This window comes from Oryctolagus cuniculus, chromosome 17 (assembly GCF_964237555.1).
Source record: "Oryctolagus cuniculus chromosome 17, mOryCun1.1, whole genome shotgun sequence".
Taxonomy (NCBI): Eukaryota; Metazoa; Chordata; class Mammalia; order Lagomorpha; family Leporidae; genus Oryctolagus; species Oryctolagus cuniculus.
The window spans coordinates 36,377,820-36,400,976 of NC_091448.1; the positions used below are offsets into that span (position 1 = coordinate 36,377,820).

General features: G+C 35.8%; 1 protein-coding gene across 15 annotated transcripts in view; it reads right to left on the reverse strand.

Annotated features, from left to right (window-relative positions):
* Positions 1-23,157, reverse strand: part of BCAS3 (BCAS3 microtubule associated cell migration factor) — a 607,306-nt gene that overhangs the window by 318,115 nt on the left and 266,034 nt on the right. For 11 of the 15 annotated variants that reach the window (XM_051824721.2, XM_070060998.1, XM_070061007.1 and 8 more), the window contains 4 exons: positions 18,256-18,300; positions 10,730-10,854; positions 7,767-7,932; positions 5,844-5,944 (listed from right to left, as the gene is read on the reverse strand). In XM_051824721.2, coding sequence (XP_051680681.1) covers positions 5,844-5,944; positions 7,767-7,932; positions 10,730-10,854; positions 18,256-18,300 — 437 coding nt within the window. The remainder of the gene's footprint in view (positions 1-5,843; positions 5,945-7,766; positions 7,933-10,729; positions 10,855-18,255; positions 18,301-23,157) is intronic. The other 4 variants (XM_070061000.1, XM_070061002.1, XM_070061008.1 and 1 more) reach the window with 1 other exon arrangement.

A 23,157-nucleotide genomic window follows, 5' to 3' on the forward strand; every position in this document is an offset into this window, starting at 1 on the left:
GAAATGTGTAATTGTAGTTATCAATAGAGAACATGCGTTTTCACTTACACCATTTTGTTAGTTATCAAGTCTTTTTATTGTTTTGGGTAGGTTTCCCGTCCTTCTCCCAGTGACCACCTTTCTGTCACATATGCATAACTCTGTTTATCAACCACAGTGTATGTATTATGATCAAGGCAATGGAAAGGGAGTTGGGTTTCCCTAGTAAACAACCTGCTCCCTTCCTCTCTTCCCCCTGAGATAAAGTCTCCCATTTCCATTATTCTTTGTGCACTATTATTACAACTTATGTGGCTTGCACGACTGCTTCATTTGATCCACACATTTAAATTCAATAAAGGAAATGCTTGTAACATTTGTGATATCTGTATTAGCATTCTTTAAAAAGTTTCAATTGAAAATAATTTTAGGAAGATATTTATAAGGTTCTTCAAGGTGGAAAATAAGGTGACTTTGAATATGATTAAGTAAAACAAAATAAAAAAACTTTCCAGCAACAATATGGTATACTTGTGCTTTAAGGGGTACAATATCGTTCAAGTGGCTTAAGTAAAGGGAATTGCAGAGAAACTGAGTGGATAATAAAGCCTTACTGTCTCCTGCACCCATGGGGAGTCCAGGAAGAACCTCCTGGCTCCTGGCTCCGGATTGGTGCAGATTGGTTCAGCCATTGTGGCCATTTGGGAAGTGAACCTGTGGATGGAAGACCTCTATTTCTCTCTCTCTCTCTCTTTCTCTGCCTAACTCTGCCTTTCAAATAAAATAAATCTTAAAAAAAAAAAAAAAAAAAGAGGCTCTTCACTGCAGAAAGCAGGGAACAGATAGACAGGTAAAGGGAGTCTTTTTAAGTGGTACCAGTGGCACTTTTATCAGTCATATTTCAGGCTTCTACTCCTTAGACCCATGTTTTTCATATTTCATTGTTTGAGCCATGTAACATACTATCATGCTTAGGACTCTCATTCAAATAGCTCATATTTACATAAGGAAAACTAATTTTTAAATATGGGCTAACTCCATATCTCTATTATCAATATAAAATAGAAAAATAATTATTACAGAATTATCTCTCAGATTTGTAATATATTAAATTATGTCTATAGTAACACCTCACAAGATAAAATATATTAACTATGTCTATCATTTAATAATTGGTATAACAACATAATTAGAATCACATACTCTAAACAGGTATCTCATGATTAATGCTGTATACAAACTTTGTTTTATATATTTGTCAAACCAGTGGTTAGAAGAAAGATGCTATTATAGTTCTTAGGATCTGTGATTATCTTAAAATCTACTGCACATGAGTGAAATGGGCATATTTCCACTTGATTACTGTTTATAGCCTTTGCCTATATTCCTGCTGGGCTTTCTGCTGTTTACTTGTTCAACTCTTTATTTAATGGAGTATTAAGCCTTTGACTAGAATGTAAATTAAATACATGTTATCACAAAAAGTACAAAAGGAAAGAAAGAAGGAGGAAGGGGAGAATGGCAAGTATCATTATATTCACAGAATTTATCTATTCACCGATGAATCTAGTCTTTGAATTAACATAACATTAATATGAGAATTCTGTTGTGGTAATTGTATCATACATTTGCTGAACATTTGATATATTTTTAAATATTAAAAAAGTTTAATACTGAAAAGTCCCAGAAGTCTGCTATTTGAAAATATGTACTTCTGTGATAACCAATAAAGGCATTATTAACTTTTGTGATAACCAACAAAGGCATTATACACTTTTGTGATAACCAACAAAGAAATGTATTGTTTTATAATTTTACATACATTTACTGTTTTACAATTTTCCAAAGGACTGCAGCATGTTTTCATGATCATCATAAAAGCAAGCATTATCCTACATAGTGGTAAAAAAAAAATGAAATCTAGTCATTTGCAACAAAATGGAGGAATCTGGAAAACATCATGCTGAGTGAAATAAGCCAGTCCCAAAGGGACAAATATCATATGTTCTTCCTGATATGCAACAACTAACTGAGCACCTAAAAGGAAACCTGTAGAAGTAAAACTGACATTATGAGAAACAATGACTTGATCAGCCCTTGTCCCGATAGTTGAGGAACAGCTTACTATTTTATTCTTTTTAGTATTTTCTTTTTCTACTTAATACCATTGGTTGAACTCTTTAATTAACACAATTATCCTTAGGTGTTTAAATTTAACTGAAAATTGATCCCTGTTAAAAATAAGGGTGGGAATAAGAGAGGGAGGAGATCCATAGTTTGGCACATACTCACTCGGACTTACCCCCAATGGTAGAGCTACAAACGTGCCATGGGACTCCAAATCCCATTACATTGGCATGTACCAATGCCATCTTACTAGTTAAAGTGATCAGTTTAAGTTCAAAATTGATCATAAAGATAGTATTTTTGTTGTTGTTGTTGTTTTTGTTTTTGTTTTTTTTTTGTTTTTTTTTGACAGGCAGAGTGGACAGTGAGAGAGAGAGACAGAGAGAAAGGTCTTCCTTTGCCGTTGGTTCACCCTCCAATGGCCGCCGCGGCCGGCGCGCTGCGGCCGGCGCACCGCACCGATCCGATGGCAGGAGCCAGGAGCCAGGTGCTTTTCCTGGTCTCCCATGGGGTGCAGGGCCCAAGCACCTGGGCCATCCTCCACTGCACTCCTGGGCCACAGCAGAGGGCTGGCCTGGAAGAGGGGCAACCGGGACAGAATCCGGCGCCCCGACCGGGACTAGAACCCGGTGTGCCGGCGCCGCTAGGCGGAGGATTAGCCTAGTGAGCCGCGGCGCCGGCCAAAGATAGTATTAAGTGTCAAGGGGATCACATAAATAAGAACAGTGTTGGGGCCAGTGCTGTGGCACTCTAGGTTAATCCTCCGCCTGCGGCACTGGTATCCCATATGGGCGCCGGGTTCTAGTCCCGGTTGCTCCTCTTCCAGTCTAGCTCTCTGCTGTGGCCTGGGAAAGCAGTGGAGGATGGCCCAAGTGTCCCTGCACCCGGATGGGAGACCAGGAGGGGGCACCTGGCTCCTGGCTTCAGATTGTTGTAGCTCCGGCTGTTGAGGCCATTTGGGAGGTGAACCATTGGATAGAAGACCTTTCTCTCTGTCTCTCTCTCTCACTGTCTGTAACTTTACCTGTCAAATAAATAAATAAATAATCTTTAAAAAATAAATAATACCAGTGTCTGCTAATAATAATTGATAGAATTAAAAAGGAGAGAATGACCCAACATGGAAAGCAGGATACCCAGCAGACTTGTAGAATAGTAACTGCCCTAAACAGCACTCTAGCCTCAGAATCAGCCTTTAAGGCATTCAGATCTGGCTAAAAAGCCCATGAGAGTTTCACAGGCATGGAAAGCCAAGACACTATGGCAAAAAAATGACCTAAATGAGCGATCTCTGTGAGTGAGAGAGCCTAGTAGAAAGAACAGGCCATCAAACAAGGAGGTACCTTTCTTTGAAGGGAGAACTTCCACTTTGATTATGGCCTTGTCTAAATAAGATCAGAGTTGGCGAACTCAAGAGGCTTCCACAGTCTTGGCAGCTCATGACAAGAGCCTCAGTGATTACTGATGCCGTAAATAAGAATGTCAATTGCTAAATCAACAACAGGAGTCACTGTGCACTTACTCCCCATGTAGGATCTCTATACTTAACATATTGTACTATGAGAATTAATGGTAAAAATAGTCTTCAAACAGTACTTTATACTTTGTGTGTCTGTGGGGTGCAAACTGTTGAAATCTTTACTTAGTACATACTATGTTGATCTTCTGTATATAAAGATAATTAAAAATGAATCTTAATGAAGAATGGGATGGGATAGGGAGTAGAAGATGGGATGGTTTGCAGGTAGGAGGGTGGTTATGGGGTAAAAACTGCTATAATCCAAAAGTTGTACTTTTGAAATTTAAATTTATTAAATAAAAGTTTTCTAAAAAAAGCAAATATTATCATTGGTATTTTACATTTATCCACTTACTGAGAGGTGATTTTGAACTGGAACCCAGGCCTTTTTATCTATATGCCATTACTAGGACATCAAGATTTCAAAAGATCTAAAATGAGGTGCATTATAAGACTGTAAAACTTTGTTATAAATATAGGTAGAAACTACAAAATCATCAATGATACTTGAATTCTCTGTAACTTCTCTGTAATTAATTCTGTAAGAGAATTACTTAAAGCCCTCAACTTGCTACAGGATCCTATGCCTCCACTCCCGTCTCTGGACTCTTTCACTGCAACACAGTGGCTGGTGTGATCTTTCTAAAATGCAGTTCTGATTATCTAAGTCCTGTACTGGAAAACATTAGAAGACTTGCTACTGCCTACAGTGATGGGTCCTAAACTACAGACGTGGGAATTTTTGTTGTTCTAAGAACCGGACAAAGGTACTGAAGACAACTGAAATCAAGTGACTTCCATCAGCCTACTGATGAGAACATAAAAACTGAGACAATTGCAAATTTTTTTGCCCAGATCTTTTTGTTAAATAATTTTTGCTGCTTACTGTTTTGTCTATTAAAGAGTCCTACCTAATAAGTATCAAAATAACAAAACAAGAGCCAATATTAATTCTGAAAATACCAACTACGACTAATTCAACAATTAGTTATTTCTGGCCCCTTTTAGAGGTAATGGAAATGTGTCTGTGATTTTTCTTTCACAGCATAGACTAGTCATTTTTTCCCCTAATTCATTAGAGAGTTAAATATAAGCTTTAAAAACCTGGAAACAACTTCTATATACTCTGTTTTTTGAACCAATCTGAAAACCACTTTTATATTATCCTCTGTGATACTACTGGCAATTTATGTCACTGCTGCCATGGCTGAATACAAACTCTTCCACTGCTAAACCTATCCTGTTTTATTGTAATTATTTACTAAGTGTCTATCTCTAGAACTCAACAACAAATTCATTGAGGACAGAGCATTATGTGACTCATCTTTAAATCAAAAGTGTCTGATACATACTAGGTACTAAATAAATATGTGCTAGAAGAAGAATGAACTCAACCATGCAACCAGGCAACAGAGCCAACTACATACTATATTCACGGAGTTTCATAATTTACAGCAATGTCTACAAAATTTTTCTCTTTCTAATATATATATATAGGGGAAGTAAAATAATTCTAGAACTATTTTAACTCTTGCTTTATACTACACCAAGGAAGATAATAATCTGAATACAACAAAAACATGTCAGTGTTGATTTTTAGGAAGTTTCTTAAAAACATGCAGTACTCAGAGCCATCAAGTTACATTAGGATTCAGTCCATTATGCAAAATTAAATTATAATTGTAAGGAATTTTTAATTCCATGAACACAAACTGGTTGACAAATATTGTCTTTTCATGACTTGCAGGTTAAAAAGGCTATTTAGAAATCAATGGAGTGAAAATAATTACTTCATTATTCCGAGTAAAACTATATAAAAGGGAAACCTCCTGACACCTTTTTCACAGTGAAAAAATGTTTACCTTTTTTCTCCTGTTAGAAACATATTCAAGTTTTTATGAAACTCTTCATCATACCTTAGTATTCTAATATTCTGTTTTAATATTGGGGAACAGCCCACTAGATACTGCCATCAACTTACCTGTAATCATTGCAGGGGAGTATTTCATGGGCAGAGAATAAAAGCAGCCAGAAACATACTTAAAGTATGCTCTGGTTCATGGTTTACATCCTATTAAATATCCTATCACCTCATTTTAGGGCCTAGGGCATATGGACCAGTTAGTAATACGAATAGCTGCTTTAAAAGTAAGCATTTTAAGATGAAACCTGAAAAGATCATATGGAAGGGAGGAAAAAAACAATCAGAACTACTTACGGCCAGCAAGCAGGAACTGATAATACTGTACTGCATCTGCAGCGAGGAGCAGAGGGTGGTTTGCATTAAATGGTGGCTGCAATTCATTCCACTGAGGGGTTCTAATGAAACAACAGAAGAATATTAATATTTCAGTTTAATAGATAGGCTACAAATCACAACAGTCATCCCTTACAGATACTGACATAAGCTCACACTATTTTTGTGATCATTAAAATGAACTTGTAATCATTAAAATAAATGTGCTGAAACCTGAAACACAAGGCCATCTGCTTCAAAGGAATAAAAAGGTAGCTGTGTATCATACAAACAACAAGGAGTCAATATTAGCTTAACAGCAGAAGATTCTACAATAAGGCAGACAAGGAATTCAGAAGTCCTATACAGAGGAAGTATAGAATTCAAATGTCAATCTAAGCGGCTCTAATTTTATGTAACTTTTATCCATTTTTAGGCCTCTCTATTAGCTTATGTGTACATATATTTTAGGCCCATATCGAGTATATGTGTATTAAAAAAAGAATCAGTTTAAAATGGTGTAAAAAATATACCTATGTAAATGGATGACGACTTATAGATCTAATTAGTGTCTGACTTCTAAAATAAGCCATAATTTCAACAATGATAGTAAAATAATTTTAATTAGTTTTGTCCACTTCTAAATAAGCTTGATAAATCAGATACTGACCAGATCAATCCAACATAGTAAAGTAGTAGTAAAAAATGATGGAACCTCCAAAAATCAATAAAAGAATATTTTTAAATGTTAAAGGACAGAGATCATATTCAAACCCATTTGTTTCTATTCCCTTCCATACATATTAGGAATAATTTTTCTCTCCTGGACAATGTACTACAATTTTTATTACAGGTTTCATATTCTCCCTCTATGAACTAGCATATAAAGATTCTAATACTTAATAACCATCATGTAAAGATTCTAATACTTAATTCTAATAAATAAACTTTTTTGATTCACTCTGGTTCTTAATCAACATTTCTACAGTGCTTAGCCATGGTATCTTTGGAACTTCTTTAAAGGAAATCTTGGATCTACTTATATTAGTTTCTATTCCCCTGAATGGCTTTCTACTTTCACTAAGCATGAGACTGCAAATGGGGAAAGCAAAATTCCAGGAAAAGCCAACACAAAGGTGCAAACAGAAAAGAGTTCAAAAGCAGGTATTCTCCAAAGACATACAACCAAGAAAATTAAAAACATATGTCCACAGAAAAATCTGGACATGAATGTTCAAAGCAACATTATCGATTACAGCTACAAGGAGAATTGCCCATCAAGTAGTGAATGGGAAAAATGTGATGATGTCAACATAACGGGATACTATGGTTAGAAAAAGGAACGAAGTTCTGATACAGGCTGCAACTTGGATGGACCTTAAAAACAGGCTAAATGTAGGAAGCCTGACACAAAAAAGCATATTGACCAGATGAAGCAAATTCATAAAGACAGAAAGTAAAGAGGAGGTTGCCTAGGCTGCAATGTTGGGGGAAAGGGGAGTTCCTGTCACAAGATTTCATTCATTGATGATGAAAATGGACTGCAACGATAGATCACAACTTTGTGAAAAGTCACTACCAATGGGTGAATTTTATTGTATTAAATTATATGCCAAATGCAAAAATAATGAGCTATTGTTTTGCTACAATAAGCCACACACAAAATAATACATCCTATATTATTACATTTGCACAGAATTCTAGATACTGTAAACTACAGTGACAGAAAGGAACAAAAGAAAGAGAAATTACAAATGGGCACAGAGACATTTAGAGGTGATAGGTATGTCTCTGATGTTAACTGTGGTTATAACTTCACAGCTTGTATACACATGTCAACATGTATACACATCCATCACTTCATACACCTCAAGTTTAAAAAAATGAAAAGAAAGGAAGTACAACCTAACCAGAGTCCAGCTGGCTCGAGGGGATGTCATCATTTCCAGTGGAGTGTCATCACTGATCTTGTGGGCAGTGCTCAGGGCTCGTGGCTCCATCGTGTGCTCCACTAAGGTCCCATAGCAACTGATAATGTAGAGAGACTCAACTACAACTTGTTTGGATTGATCTACAAAGAGAGAAACAGAACTGGATGTTTGACAATGGCATCAGATGGGCACAGCACAATGTTTACAAGTTACTGACCTTTTCAGACCACTCCAGGGGCTGCTCAGAGAAAATGAAAAGGCAGCAATCTTTATATGGTGCTTGCTCTTTGCCTAAAGAATGCCTCTAATAAGTAGATGGTAAGGAAAACGGAAATCTGTATGCTGTCAAAATACTCTAAAATTTTAAGCAATCGATTTTAACAATATAACTATTCCCCAAATTCTAATATAAACACTATTCTACATTCCTTTTTATTTGTCTACCATGTAATTAGTCCCATGTTACGAAAACTGAACGATATCAGGTGGGACAGGGAAGGACTGAGCGAACTGCATGAAAGACTACTGCATGCCTAAATCAGACTACCATCTTATCTACTTTGTTTCAGGAAACTTAAATTTAAAACTTAAATTACTGAATCAAAACAAACAAAAAACACATGATGTGCTGCCATAGCTTCATCAGTTACAACAAATGCACTGTAGTGTGGGATGTTGACAATGGAGGAGGCTATGCATGCGTGGAGACAGGAGGTTTATGGTAATCTCTGTACCTTCTGTTCAATTTTGCTATGAACCTGAAACTGCCTATAAAAATAAAGCCTATTAAACACACACACACTCCTCTTCCACAAACCCTTATTTCTTGTCTCTCAATGATATCAATGGCTTTCATGGTAAAGGAAGATCAGCCATACCCAGAGAAGTCAGTGGCTTAATATGGATCTAATCAAAGTGACTTTATAAGGAATACACATGTATTCGCTACCCAAACAGGTTTGGTCTGCTATCTGGGGGTTTAAAGTAAACCAAAGAGCATATAAAATCACTCATGAATGCTGGGTGGGTCACCTTATCTCTATGTCAGGCGAATCAATTACAGCTGATTTGAGAAAATGGCTAATGACCAGCTAGTGGGACACAAAGGAATAGCAAGTTAAAAGGGTAATTAGAACAGAAGGGAGAACAATTTGAAATCGAGCTTCACAGAAGGTTTTAACTAGTAACAAAAAGTCTTTTTGATAGCATCATTAAACCCAAGGAGGAAACAAAAAAATAAAGATGGGATAAGGAAATAGAAGGCTTGCCTACTTTACAGTATCCTCTCCACTTAGGTAAGGAACCTGCTGTGCCTGAGATCCTGTTACCCAGGAAAGGGTCACTGAAAGGTGAGAACGAGGGAAAGGGCTGACGTCTGCCAGTGGGAAGTGGAGAGGAGAACCATTTGGCCAGGAACAATGCTGCCTGCGCAACCCCACATCAAAGTGCCCCAGTCACAACCCAGTTGGTGACCTACTTTAGGAATACCAAAATAAAAACGGGAAAATCACAACATATTCAAAACTGTATAATTGGGAGACGAACAAAGACATTCACTTCTATACAGAGACAATAACAAACCACCCACAAAAACATTAACTATATAAACATTTTAGGTATTGACCCTGGTGATGGACACACAGATTATATAACATAACTATATTAACTCAAAGGACCAATGGAAATTAAAAAAAGTGTAGCATTCTTTCTAGTGACAGGTTGCTTTTTGTAATTATGTTAAAAAGAGATAGCAAAGTGGCCAGCATTTTGGCAATGATGTCACAAGCAGTGGCTTGTGATGCCAGCATCCTATATCTGAGTGCTGGTTCGAATCCCAGTGTTCATTTCCAATCCAGCGACCTCCTAGTGCACCGGGGAAAGCAGCAGCACACAGCCCAAGTACTTGCTCCCCTGACTCCCATGTGGGAGACCACGATGGAGTTCCTGACTCCTGGCTTCAACCCGACCCAGCCCTGACCAATGCAGCCATCTGAGAAGTGAACCAGTGAATCCAAGATCTTTGTCTCCCTATCTCTCCTCACTCTCTACCCCATCTCTTAGAAATAAATAAAAAGAAATCTTAAACAGAGAGACAGCAGAGTTGCTCAATTTTTTTTAACTAAGTCAAGATTTACCATTAGAAGGCTGGCGCCGCGGCTCACTAGGCTAATCCTCCACCTTGCGGCGCCGGCACACCGGGTTCTAGTCCCAGTCGGGGCGCCGGATTCTGTCCCGGTTGCCCCTCTTCCAGGCCAGCTCTCTGCTGTGGCCAGGGAGTGCAGTGGAGGATGGCCCAAGTCCTTGGGCCCTGCACCCCATGGGAGACCAGGAGAAGTACCTGGCTCCTGCCATCGGATCAGCACGGTGCGCTGGCCGCAGCGCATCAGCCGCGGCGGCTATTGGAGGGTGAACCAACGGCAAAAGGAAGACCATTCTCTCTGTCTCTCTCTCTCACTGTCCACTCTGCCTGTCAAAAAAAAAAATAATAAAATAAAATAAATAAATAAATAAAGATTTACCATTAGAAAACCTGATTTCAACCTCTGGTATCACCACCTGTGAACTTGTGCTTTTAGCTAAGACTTCAAGTTCTTCCTCTCTAAAATAAAGATAACAAGGATTTTCCTTTCCACACTTAAGAAAGAATAGTGTGAAACTAGCTTATAAAATTTCAAAGTTATAAAACGGATATGGAACTGACAGCACTGAGGTTGCCTGTAGACTGTCACCAAGAAAGCAAAACCAAAATCATTCAGTGGGCAATTTGTGTCATGTGTATGTAAGAGGAAAATTTTCTCCTTTACTGGGCTTGAGTGGAATGGAAATACTGGTCTTCACATTATTAGGTCCAAGAATATTCCAGAGGAATTACTACCAATTTCCATTAAGAAGCAAAAAATACAAATAGTATGTTTGATCATCAGTAAAAATACATACCTTTTTCCCTTTTCAGACCTGCATTATTTGCAAACCATGACCTGGATGTCCCAAAGACAGCAGCCACACAAAATTCTCCGCCCATCGATTTGCTTGGTGAAATCTGTGGAGGTGGTTTAACTTTGCTTAAAAAAATAAAACAAAAAAAATTACCAAGATGAAATGACAGTCCTCTACATAATCAGAGATCTTCCTACAAATTCCACCCATAAGTATTCAAATGCTATAATATGTACATGCATTCTGCCCTTAAGTAACAGGTGGTGATGTGAGATTATGCTCTGGGGTGAAAGCAAAAATTAGTTTGAAGTTCCAGAGTCTTGTCAAGGCAACAAGTTAAAAGCTCAATAAAAACTAAATCCTTTTCTGATGAGTGTGCTGGCAAAATTCAAATGACTTCAGATGGGTAACAATTCTCTGGAGATTTCATCGTGGAGCAGTAATACCAGCATAAACACTACACAATAATACAATGGTTTATCAGTTCACGTTGATACATAACTGGGAAGTTGACAATACAAGTGAATGCAGACAGCATGTATGAAAATGAGATGATACTGAATAAAACCTTGAAAATGCTCTCAGCCAAAATGCACAGTTAAACAATGAGTGGGGGGCAAACCTAATGAACTAAAAATACTTATATTCATCTATCTTCCTATCTGTTATTTATCTTCTTTAGTTTGCAAAAAAAAATTTTTGTCTATTTTGGTTAAGGGAAAAGATCAAGGCAGAATTAATTATCAATAACCTCTCAAACATGAATATTTCTTGTATGTGTAAGGACACATTTAGCAATTGGTGTTCCTTCACACAAAGGGTCTTCAAAAACTTAACAGAAAATGCATTTATGAAAAACTTTGCATAGATTTCAGAAAATTTTATACCAAAATTAACATCCTTCCATTTTATTTTCTATGATCTCGTTTGAAGTACTCTTGTATAACTACCACCATACAGGACTTGCTTTCTTCTGTTTTCCACAAATAAATTTCCATACTCCCAGTTTCTAACATTCATCTTTCAACTTCTTTCAAATCCTGTTTTTCTGTTTTCTTTGGATGTATTAAGGGCATCCCTAAAGCTCATTAGCAATTTTGCCAACTACCATATACAAATTATTTTCTCAAGTTCACAGACCAGAAAATAGCTTCACTGTCACATCCCAGCTGGGATACAATGAATGCTGGAGCCTGATGTCAGTGTTCTACAAGTTATTCTCAAAACAACACGGCTACCTTCTTCTGGTCACTTTGCCTTATCTTTTAATAAAGTATGATGGGATGGAAAGAAATTGATTTTGGAAGTCAGAAAGAAACCTGGATTTGAATCTCAGTGTTTCACTTAAGCGCTCTGTGACTTTCAGATAAGTCATTTAACCTCTTATAGCCTACCTCCAATAGCTATTTTAGGATTCTACTATATTTGTTCTCAAAGTTTGATCCCTAGAAATTAGTACCAACTGGGGAACCTCTTAGTTATGCACAAAAATACCAATCTGGCCTCATCCCAAATTTACTTAATCAGAAACTCTGGGATTGGAGCTCAACTATTTGTGTTTTTTATGAAATCCTCCAGAGGGCCAAGTTTAAGAACCACTATAGTAGAGACAGGGCAAGGTCTTCCCCTTTCAGAGGACTGAATGAATATGATTTATCTTCTGTAGCACTCACAGCCCCCACCTAGTTTACAAAACCTCAGACTCTATGTTGGCAATCCTGGTTTCCTAGCTCCTATGACATCTGAAAGAGTCTCTTAGGTATCTTACAAGGACTTCCCAAGAACTCTGATATTTTTCCTCTAGAAAAAAACAAAAGTTCTGGTTCAGAGGATACTAAGATTGGTTACTTTGGTCTCACATTTTTAATCAAATCTACAAATAATGAACATTGTTATATATGAAAATCCATCTCTCCATCATTAACGTTCACTAAACGCTGAACATCATTTCCCCCACAAATCATGACATTCCTAAAATACAAAACCAGTCACAATCAGTCTTCCATGTGGTTCACAAACAACTTCACTTCTTCATAGCTGCATTAGTCACAAGTTATTGGACCAATAATCTATCCCACACCTGAAGACTCATGCACCTTCCCATGCTATACAGGTCACTAGAACTGCTCTTTCTGATTGTGATGTCCTCTGCTGTATTACTTTAGAAAATACATTTTCTTTCAAAAGAACCCATTCATCACTGAACTATCATTGAGTTGACAAGTCCTTGCAGAGGGCATCCCTGAAGCACCCCTAGTCATTATTAAACTGTGGGGGAGTGGGGAGGCTGCTGGGAAGAAAAGAGAGAAAACCACTCCAGAATTTCAAAGTTTTTTTGTGTTTGTGGGATTGCATACTTGTAATAGAATCACCATCAAAGAACAATAACACAAGGACAAATTTAAAGCTTTTTGCAAGTCACTAAATGTGATTTTTGCTATTTTAAAGTTATGTGGTAATGAGTATACCACTTCCTAAGAGAATATATGATTCCTCTTAAAGTATGCATCCTAAAAAGTCCTAAAAATAGTTGATAATGGGCCAGATTAACAGAATAATAAAGAGTAGAAAAAATGGTAGGATACCAATTTAGTATATTCGCTACATTTTATAAGCTAACGGTCTAATAAACCCATGTCAAAAGCTAAAATCTCTTTCAGTTCTATAAGTTACATAGTTCAATTTTGGAACAAGTGAAAAGCATCAACCTAAGATCATTCTACACATATTCTATCTCCCACAGATAATAAGTATTCTATAGTTAAAGCAAGCTTAATTTATACAGGGAATTATTTTTATTCTTATATTTTATCATTTTTACTTTTTCCTTTTATAGGGTCTTCATAAATGTCATTAGTATAAGCTCATGCTTAATAAGGAATCAAAAGAATTCTCATCTTTGAAAACAACTTGCTACCTGCTACAAGATATACTGTTGTGGGGCATACAGCGTAACGAGTAAACACCTTCATGTCACATTATTTCGAACACTAAATTACATCTGGAATGGTCATACTATTTAAGCAAACTAGAAATGTAAAAGTGTATTTGTATGTAATAAGACTTGGAGAGCAATAAAAAGGAAAAATAATCTAATGAAAAGAATGCTATTACTGATGTGTTTCGTATGTGACTGCCCAAAGTTAGAATTGTTTAGTTTGACTTAATTTGCCCTTAGTCCTAGGTTTGTTTTAAAAAAGACTGAATCTAAGAAAGCTGGGTAACAGCAGAATGGCTTTCCTACCAATGTAGAAATACCCCATATTGAACTTTTCCACAACGATACAAAATACTTCCATTACAAAAAAAAAATCACTGAAAAATACATATGTGAATGAAACAGAAAAGTGATAACCTTGCAAATCATACGAATTTACAGACTGGTATTGGTGACTAAGTCATTATAGGACAGTGTTCGAAATTTGTTCTTGCTCTCATTATCCCCTTTCTCTTCTGAAAGAATTTTTTAACAAATCCTATCACAGAAAATTTGCACGTATAAAAGGAATTTCTGCACATGTTTGGAGGCCACTTTATTTATTCAACTGTTAAATAACAGGATAATATAAAAGTAAGATTTGTATTTATAATGGTGCCCTAAGATTAACTGTAGGGATTATAAGGGTACATCCTTTTTTAGAGCAGTCATACATAGGAACAAAACATACTAAAGACAGCCCTAATGGAGTCCTTCCTAGGGTAACTCATGCCCCTTTACTCCTTCAACCTTTTATAAATAACCCCACATCAAAGCATAAAAGAAAAAGGAATGCAAGTATCATTGTTTAAAAAAAATTAAGCATAAAATAGCCTATTAAGTAAGCCTGATACAAATGAACATAATCAAAAGAAAAACAAGCAAAAAAAATAAAATGAATAACTGAAACACTAAATAAAAATCAGTAGTTTTTACTGTGTCCTACACATTCTGTGGAAAGGTAAAAATATTTAAAGTACAGCGTGAGAATCATGTTCACTGCCATCAGAAGCTATACAGATATTAATATAATGGAACTTCAAAAAATATTTCCAACGCATATCGAAGTTTCGCATTTTCTTCCCATTGGCTTTTACTGTATTATGTAATGCGGTCAGATTAACATATTGAATTTCTCCTGCTTTTACTCCACAATAAACTGCAAACTAGGAAACAAAACGATAACCCAAAACTTCTAATGATATCTGCTTTTAGATCTAGGACAAAATCTCCCCCTGGTTAATCTAACAAGGTGTCACAGAATAGGACTTGGGGGACGCATTTCTGGACAACACGATCAGCAGCAATATTGCTGGGCCCCTGTTTAGCAGGATTCAAGCATGGAGAGGGCATACACGACATAGAAGCACCATTTCTTTTATTTTCTCCAACATAAGTCACAGCCAATATTAGAGCTTACATATAAAATACCACACTGATGTAAGAATTAGAGGTGGTACAAAAACTTTATACTCTTTATTATGATTAAACTTTTAAAAAGATTATGGAAGTTTCCTTTCATGATCCATATTGTTTTACAAAGTATTTCATTTCAAATAACTAAAAATATTATTTGTCTAAACTATTCCATCATATCACAAATTATTCTCTGACTTCTAACAGACCTCTGTGAAGTTAGCAGGTGAGAAAAGATTCTCCTTCTTACAGAACTCTTAACTTTCCAAAAACTAAATTATAAACTTCAAGTTATCCTCACAAAATCAAGGTTCCTTTACATGACTACTTAAATTTTGACCAAACTTTCAGAAAAATGCTAATTAAAACTTTAAATCTAATTTGATAGGTACACTATTTTGTCAAATAAACTTTATATATAAGGAGACAAATACATATAAATGAGGGATATATCCTTATGGACTATGTACTGTCTACTTGTTATACATATTTTTGATATACAATTCAAAAAACACATTAGCTTTAAACACAATATTACATGCAATTTAGTAGCATAATATATATTTGCTACTTATTTAATTACAATAGTGAAAGTAAAATTTATTTTTTAAAGTTCACACTAGTTATTTATGTTAAAATCCCATATTTAATAAATTATATTGCATGTATAATTATTTCACTTTATTTTATATAAGTATCCTAGTTAAACTAACAGAGGACACAAAATGCCATGAAAGTCTAAACTAACTAAAATGTGGAAATCTGCCTATATAGTTCACTTTCCAACATGCTATTTGGAGTACAAGGGAAGGACCACATTTAAAACTAACTCATGTGAAACAGCATGAATTTTAAGAACTAAACCAGTCTGATGAAGAAATAGTGGCGACTGCGATAGACCAAAAGCAAAATCTTTGTACAAAATATTAAGTATAAATGTTCCAACTTGAAACTAATAATTTTAAAATTGTGAAAATTCTTTTCCCATCCAAAATATATATCTTACACTTCAGCTACAAATACTATGAACATAACTATTTAACATGTTTTATTTCAGAACAGTAAATAAAAACATTCTCAGATTAAATGTTAAATATCATGGAGAAAGAGCAAAACCTATTAAAACAAAGAAGCTCTCATACACAACATGGAAGAAGTTGTCAAATTTATATTAATTTTGCTGCCTTAATTTGAGGTTTCATTAAGATCTTAATGGAAAAAACATGCACACTGGTAGAGTAGAGTATTTTAAAGGAGGACCTTTTAGTCTAGTATAAGTGACTAAAAACGAGTTTCTTGTAAGCTAACGATGGCATCAAACAAACCACAAAGCAGTCTTCTAAAAGACAGGCAATGATTTAAAAGTCTACTATATTTCATATATCCCTTTCTTTAATCTGGCTCTTTTAATCTTGTTTCAACCTCAAATCATTTCTGGTTGACAAGTGCTTTTGCTTAAATGTGAGGGAGCACATAAGCTGTTGGAGGAATGAGCCTTTCTTACTTAACAGACAACATTTGTTATTCCATCTTTTACTTCTATGTGAAAACTTAACATGCTAAAATTCTTTCCTTTGTACTTAGAATGAGGAATTTACCCTAAAATGCATTTTAGTCTTAAGTTTTTTCTACAAAGAAATTTTATCATGTTTAATGTAGCATTTAAAATTCACTGCTCGCTATAAGCTCAAAAGACAGACTTATGTATCTTGTTTGTTTTTAGAAGAAACCTGATTAACAAAGAGAATGAAGACTGACTTTCATATACCCCTGTATACTCTGAACTTACTCAGAGTAATTTGGCAAACTGTGTGCTAAGTATGCTGTTGCATTTCAAGGAGGAGAGCTTTATGTTAATTTGTTTTATGTCATCTCATCTTACATGATAATGAAATGTTCAGATGCTCCTGCAACATGTGAACAGGAAAAGTTACTTTGAAGAACTATTTAAGCCTCTTTGTCTATGGGAGAAAAGCTTGGAATGTAGTTTCTACTTTACTAGGACAGCACAAACAATTCCTAGTGCAGTTATGAGAAATACGCATAAAAGTTTAGAACTCTTAAGTATGCTGACTAAATTAATAAAACTGATTTCCCTGACATTTCTCAAAACTTCCTTTTGGCTTAACTACTCTTAAAAGAAAAAAAAAAGTGATCTAATTTAAAGAAGCTTCTTGTCGCTTATTGTTCTTTTCCTTTAACCTGGAAAAGAACTCGGAGTGGCCACAACTAATATTTATTGAGTGTTTACTATGTGCCAGACACTGTTTGTATATATCAGTTCATTTATTCCTCACAATAACTAATAAGGTAAGTGTTACTACTAATTTCATTTAATAGATAAGAAAAACAAGAAACAGAAGGGTTTTAGAAAATTAAGTGTGCAAGCTCTGATTTAAGATCTGACAGTCTGATTCTGGGACACTGACACTTGACCATTAAACATTTCACACCAGGTTCATAATACATTTCACTGCACATCTTTACATGAAAGTTCATGCCTCAGACTGACAAACCTGCTTTCTATCCATTGCTACAAAATAATTTACGAAATGATTAAGTTATATGAGCAGGCCCTAGTAATTCAAACAATAAATTTTTAGCAGTTTTTATGTGAAATATATACTTCCTTACCATGTAGCCTTTTATAACTAGATTTTCAAAACAGAACTGACCATTGTCCCTCTAGGACCAAATAAACTACAGTAACTTTTATAGGGTGTATTTGGTATACTTTAAATATATTTATATTTCAAAATAAGTAATGTCCTCAAATGTAAAGCATGATATGTAGGGAAAACCTATCACAGTAATACTCAAAGCTTTAAACTTGAGAGTCAGCCATGTCTCTTCATTATCTACCAGCATTATGATAGAAGTCTTCTATTTTCTTGTTTAAAGACATTCTACATCAGTAATTTAAAAAAAAAAAAAACTTTTCAAGGAATTAAATGAAGTCAGAAATAATCCCATTTTTTAAAAGCTTAATATTAACATTCATGTCTTATCTACAAATTATTGAGAAATTTGGTGCATCTACGTGTGATCAGGCCATGCAACTGAAAACAAAACAGAGTTACTTCTTGAGAGTACAGCAAATGAATTAGGCATGCGGGACTGAACTGGAACTCACCATGGAGCTTTTATGGAAAAACACCCCGCTCCAAAGAGATAAGGCCTTCATGGAAAAGGGGGGAAAATGCACAAAGAATTAGAGAAAAGATCATTTAACATTAACAAATACATGTATATCATACTGTTATAGAGTATGGATAAAAAATAAAAAATGAGCAATCATTTGCAATTGTGCTGTACATACTGTCTGATATAACCAATAAAGAAAATGATGCAGTAACAAAGTTCTTCATTGTCAGAGATTTAGGGATTTCAAAATTTTCTATTTCTCCCCCTTTTCTGGAACACCCCTGTAGCATTTCTAAGTTAAAATAAAATTCACTACTGAGGCCCTTAAAAACAAACTACAAATTAAATGGAATAATCAGATGGAGAAAAATGAGATCATTGGCAAAAATGTGAGGCTGTGTGACAGAGAAAAGTTTAAAACTAGTTAAAGATGACTGAATAAAAACTCTGGGATTGGTGGCTGTTTAGTAATTGCAGTCTTACAAAGAAAGCACATTTTTTTTTTAAGTTGCTTATTTGCAGCACCGAACTGCTTATTTATAAGTTGAACTGCATACTGGCGGCCAAAAGAACACATACTAAATGCATATGGTATGATTTTTCTATACTTTTGATCATTTTCCAGGCAACTAGCACATTTCCTAATGATACATAAGCTTAGGTTGCTGTACCTGGCCTGTGCTGGGTTAGGTTAGAATACAGTAAACTAAAGCTACAGTTGCTTCTTTTTAGTACAACTGGGGATACACATTTCTTTTGAAATGTCTGCTCCCGGTATTTAAGACAGGCTATGAATATTGCTATGCAAAAAGACTGGGTGATTTAATTACATCCAAAACAAAATGTTAATGGAGAATCTGACATTTGGAAGACATAATAAATAGAGGAAGAAAGCACACTGGTACAATTTGGGTATTTCCTTCTTCAAATTTGGTACTAGGAACATTTTTAAAATCCTGCTATTTAGCATTAATTTCCCAGTAAACTGAATATACTTAACCACAATCTGAAACTTGAAAAATGTGTTTTGACAACACTGAGTACAATGAGCTTAAAGCACACTAGATACAAGCAAAAATAACCAGAGGAATGTGAAGTAGAAGAAAAAGTGAGAGATGGAGATAAAGATAAGATACAGAAATAAAGAGAAGCAAAGAAACTTTACAGATAATATCAATGCAACCAAAGGATGGCTCTCTCATAGTTCACTACAAAACGAGGAATTTGATGTCATCATCCAAATCGTAAAAAGCGCATCTAAAACATTTTCTAAGGTGAACACTAGTCTGAACATGAACACGAAAAACAAGATTTAACTACTTTAATAAACATGTTTTTAAACTTTAGTATTTTTTATTTCAACATTTTATAAACATTAATGTTGGGAATTTTTAGCATGTGGATAAATTCACATTCTAACAGTGTGCCTGGGATTCTGTCTTTCCACTAGGCTTCCAGATAATGCTAATGCTGCTGTTCTGCGGAACCAGTGGCAAATTTGTATTTTATTCTATTCTACTTCATTAAAAGAAAAAAAAGTTATAATCCCTTTATCTGATTTCAGACTCACTAATTACATAGCAAATAAAATGTTACTAGCGCTCATCCTGCACTTTGAAAAGCACAGATGTAAATAACTGAGACCACTTGATGCGTTCCATCTCTCAAGAGTGTGGTGACCTCATGCACAAATGCTCAAAACATGAAAGGTTCAAATCATTTCTAAATGCCCAGAAAGATCTCCAAAATGAGGAGGCCTTCATGCACTCACACTACCCAACTTCTCTACACTCCACTTCTTTGGGCAGGATATCTGAAATAACCAAACAGTCCAACTGACAGGAGTGCTCATGGTGAGGAATGTGTGGGCCTCCCAGGTCACTGCTGGCTTACAGCGAAGGAACTGGAGAGTTGTTAATTAGTCCCTTCTGACTGAAGTTTTCCCTATTGACACCAAAAACCAACCAAACAAAAATGAAAGAAAACCTTCCAGTTTCTTCAGTTTCTTCTTTTCAGAAGACCACCTTAGGTTCTCTACCTACATGGTCAGTAAACACATTCAGCCACACTTAAATGTCTTAATACTCAAAAAGGAAACATAGGTTAGTTCAACAAATGATACAGAAACTTAAACAAACAAACGAAGGATAACAAAACAAAGACCAACTGCTAGATTCTCCCTTCCAGGCATTAACAATGTGTGCCCAACAAGAATTCTCAGCCTATTAAATAACAGCATTGTCAACTTAAAGACAATACGTTGCCTATCCACAACATAAACCAACTGTATAGTTAAAAGTTCTACTTCACTTAAATAAAGATCTACTGGCTCACAAAGCTAACGGAAAAGGAGGAAGGCTGAGAAAAGGGTGAGAACCTGGTTTAGTATGTGCACTTGGCATGTATCCAATCTATACTCACCCACTTCTTGTCTAGTTCTACAAACTGGACCACTGCCACATACATGTGAAAGAAGATCCACAAACCCCAAAGAATTATAGTGACTGACGTAATTACTGACTTCGTATAGGGAGTGTCAGCTGTTCTTTTGAAATGAGTCTGCTTAATCTTTCCTCAGTAGCAAAAGAATGAAAATATAGTCACAAAGTACCAGCCCATGATCCAGCTGTCTTCACCTATGACTTTCCCCTCTCCCTCTCCCTCTCCCTCTCCCTCTCCCTCTCTCTCTCTCTCTCTCTCGCTGGAAGTCCACAGCTGTAGCTCTGTATTGGAGTGGGACAAGGTTGGACAGATGAGGGAAGACAGTGTTTGAGTGGGAGTGAATGTAGAATTACAGACTGTCTGTAGTACCATATACAACTCAAATTACTATATGCAGATCTGAAAAATTTGTGTTTCCCAATCATGATTAAGTCTTAGCATGCTGAACAATTCAGCCATTCAAAACCTGTTCATCACTGCATCATAATTATGTATTTTCCGAGCTGAATTCCAATGGAGAAAGCGCAGAAAAACTAGTCATGAGACTAGAAATCCAGAAATGTTTATTAGAGATTTATTTATAGACACTGTGAAAGGACCTGATCATTAGTTCTCTAAGAGTTTCTTCTCTTGGAGACTATCACAAGATAGGAAGGAATTACATTTTATAATATATTAATGCCATTTTTCAGAATCATGTTGTTGGATGCCACATGGTACACAAAGACTTTGGTTTTAGGCCGGCACCGCGGCTCACTAGGCTAATCCTCCACCTTGTGGCGCTGGCACACCGGGTTCTAGTCCCAGTCGGGGCGCTGGATTTTGTCCCGGTTGCCCCTCTTCCAGGCCAGCTCTCTGCTGTGGCCAGGGAGTGCAGTGGAGGATGGCCCAAGTGCTTGGGCCCTGCACCCCATGGGAGACCAGGAGAAGCACCTGGCTCCTGCCTTCAGATCAGCGCGGTGCTCCAGCCGCAGTGCGCCGGCCGTGGCGCGCTGGCCGCGGCAGCCATTGGAGGGTGAACCAACCAACGGCAAAAGGAAGACCTTTCTCTCTGTCTCTCTCTCTCACTGTCCACTCTGTCAAAAAAAAAAAAAAAAAAAAAACTTTATTGTCACTTATAATTAGATGGCAGTTAGGCATAGACACTCACCATACTTCATACCCTTTGTAAATTAAAAAAAAAAAAAAAAAAAAACACAGACTTTGGTTTTACTAGTTGAAATTAAGGCAAAAGTGAAGATTTTTTAAAATGGAGGGGGAGGGGAAGTAAACTAGATTTGATTGGTACAATTCAAATCCCCTATAACCAGACTCCTGTACTAAAGATTATAAAGACTATCTTCAGAATTAAAAAAAAAAAAAAAAGCAATTAGAGTTCAAGAAACATCTGTAAACAAACTCTATAATCCTATTTTTCAATTAATTATGTTCTACGAGAACACAGATGCTTTCATATAATAGAAATAAATATTAAATGGACTGAATAGAGAAAAAGAAACTGCTATGCAACATTATATATAAGAGGTAAATTTGAGGAACTCTAACTTCTACATGCTGTTGTGCCTCTCCACTTATAGAGTAACTGCAGAGAATTCACATTTCCCACATCAACATGAGCAAATTGTCCCTCATGTCATTTTCAAGTATTACCATTAATTTTTCATTAATTTTATTTCCTCTCTACAAAGAGACTTATGCTTTGTCAGTTCTCAAACTACTGACCTGCAAGGAAAACTGAATTGATACAGGTAATTGTCTAATTTGAATATACAATTATAAATTTAAGATGTAAAACAACTTTCATTACAAAACAAAGATAATGCCTAAATTTTGCCACATGTGGCAAAAAAGAGACTACTACATCATAACTAACATTAAACTTTTGTACAAAGTTATTCCTGCTGACTTCTAATGCAGTATATAGTAGATTTCATTTAAAAAACAGATGTACAGTAAAATTCAATAAGCTATAGTGTACTTTTATTTTAATTTAGCACAAAAATTGGGAACTCAAAATTATGATAAATATATTACATATATGGACACATTCATGTACATTCTAATGAAAATACATTGTATATTATGTTATACCTAAATATTCATGGCGCAGCCATCAAGAACCTAACGTTACACAAGATGGATGGAGAACTGCCATCTGCTATCATATTTGCTGAAACTTTCTCCAAATCTTTCCCACCTAATTCTCAGTACTTTGCTAAAAAGATTAGAGTGCAGGACAAATTACCCAAATATGTCAAAGTGGACCAAACTAAATAAAAATGAAGAATAGATCTTCTTCAAGCCCTACTATACACCAATGTCAGATAGCAGATTTGTTCTACAAATATTATCTGGAGATACTTCAAGAAAATGTTATTCAATGCTGCTAATTCTAAAAAAGAACAATCTACATTTTCTAATTTGGGTTGTGCTAAGCACTTGTCTAGGG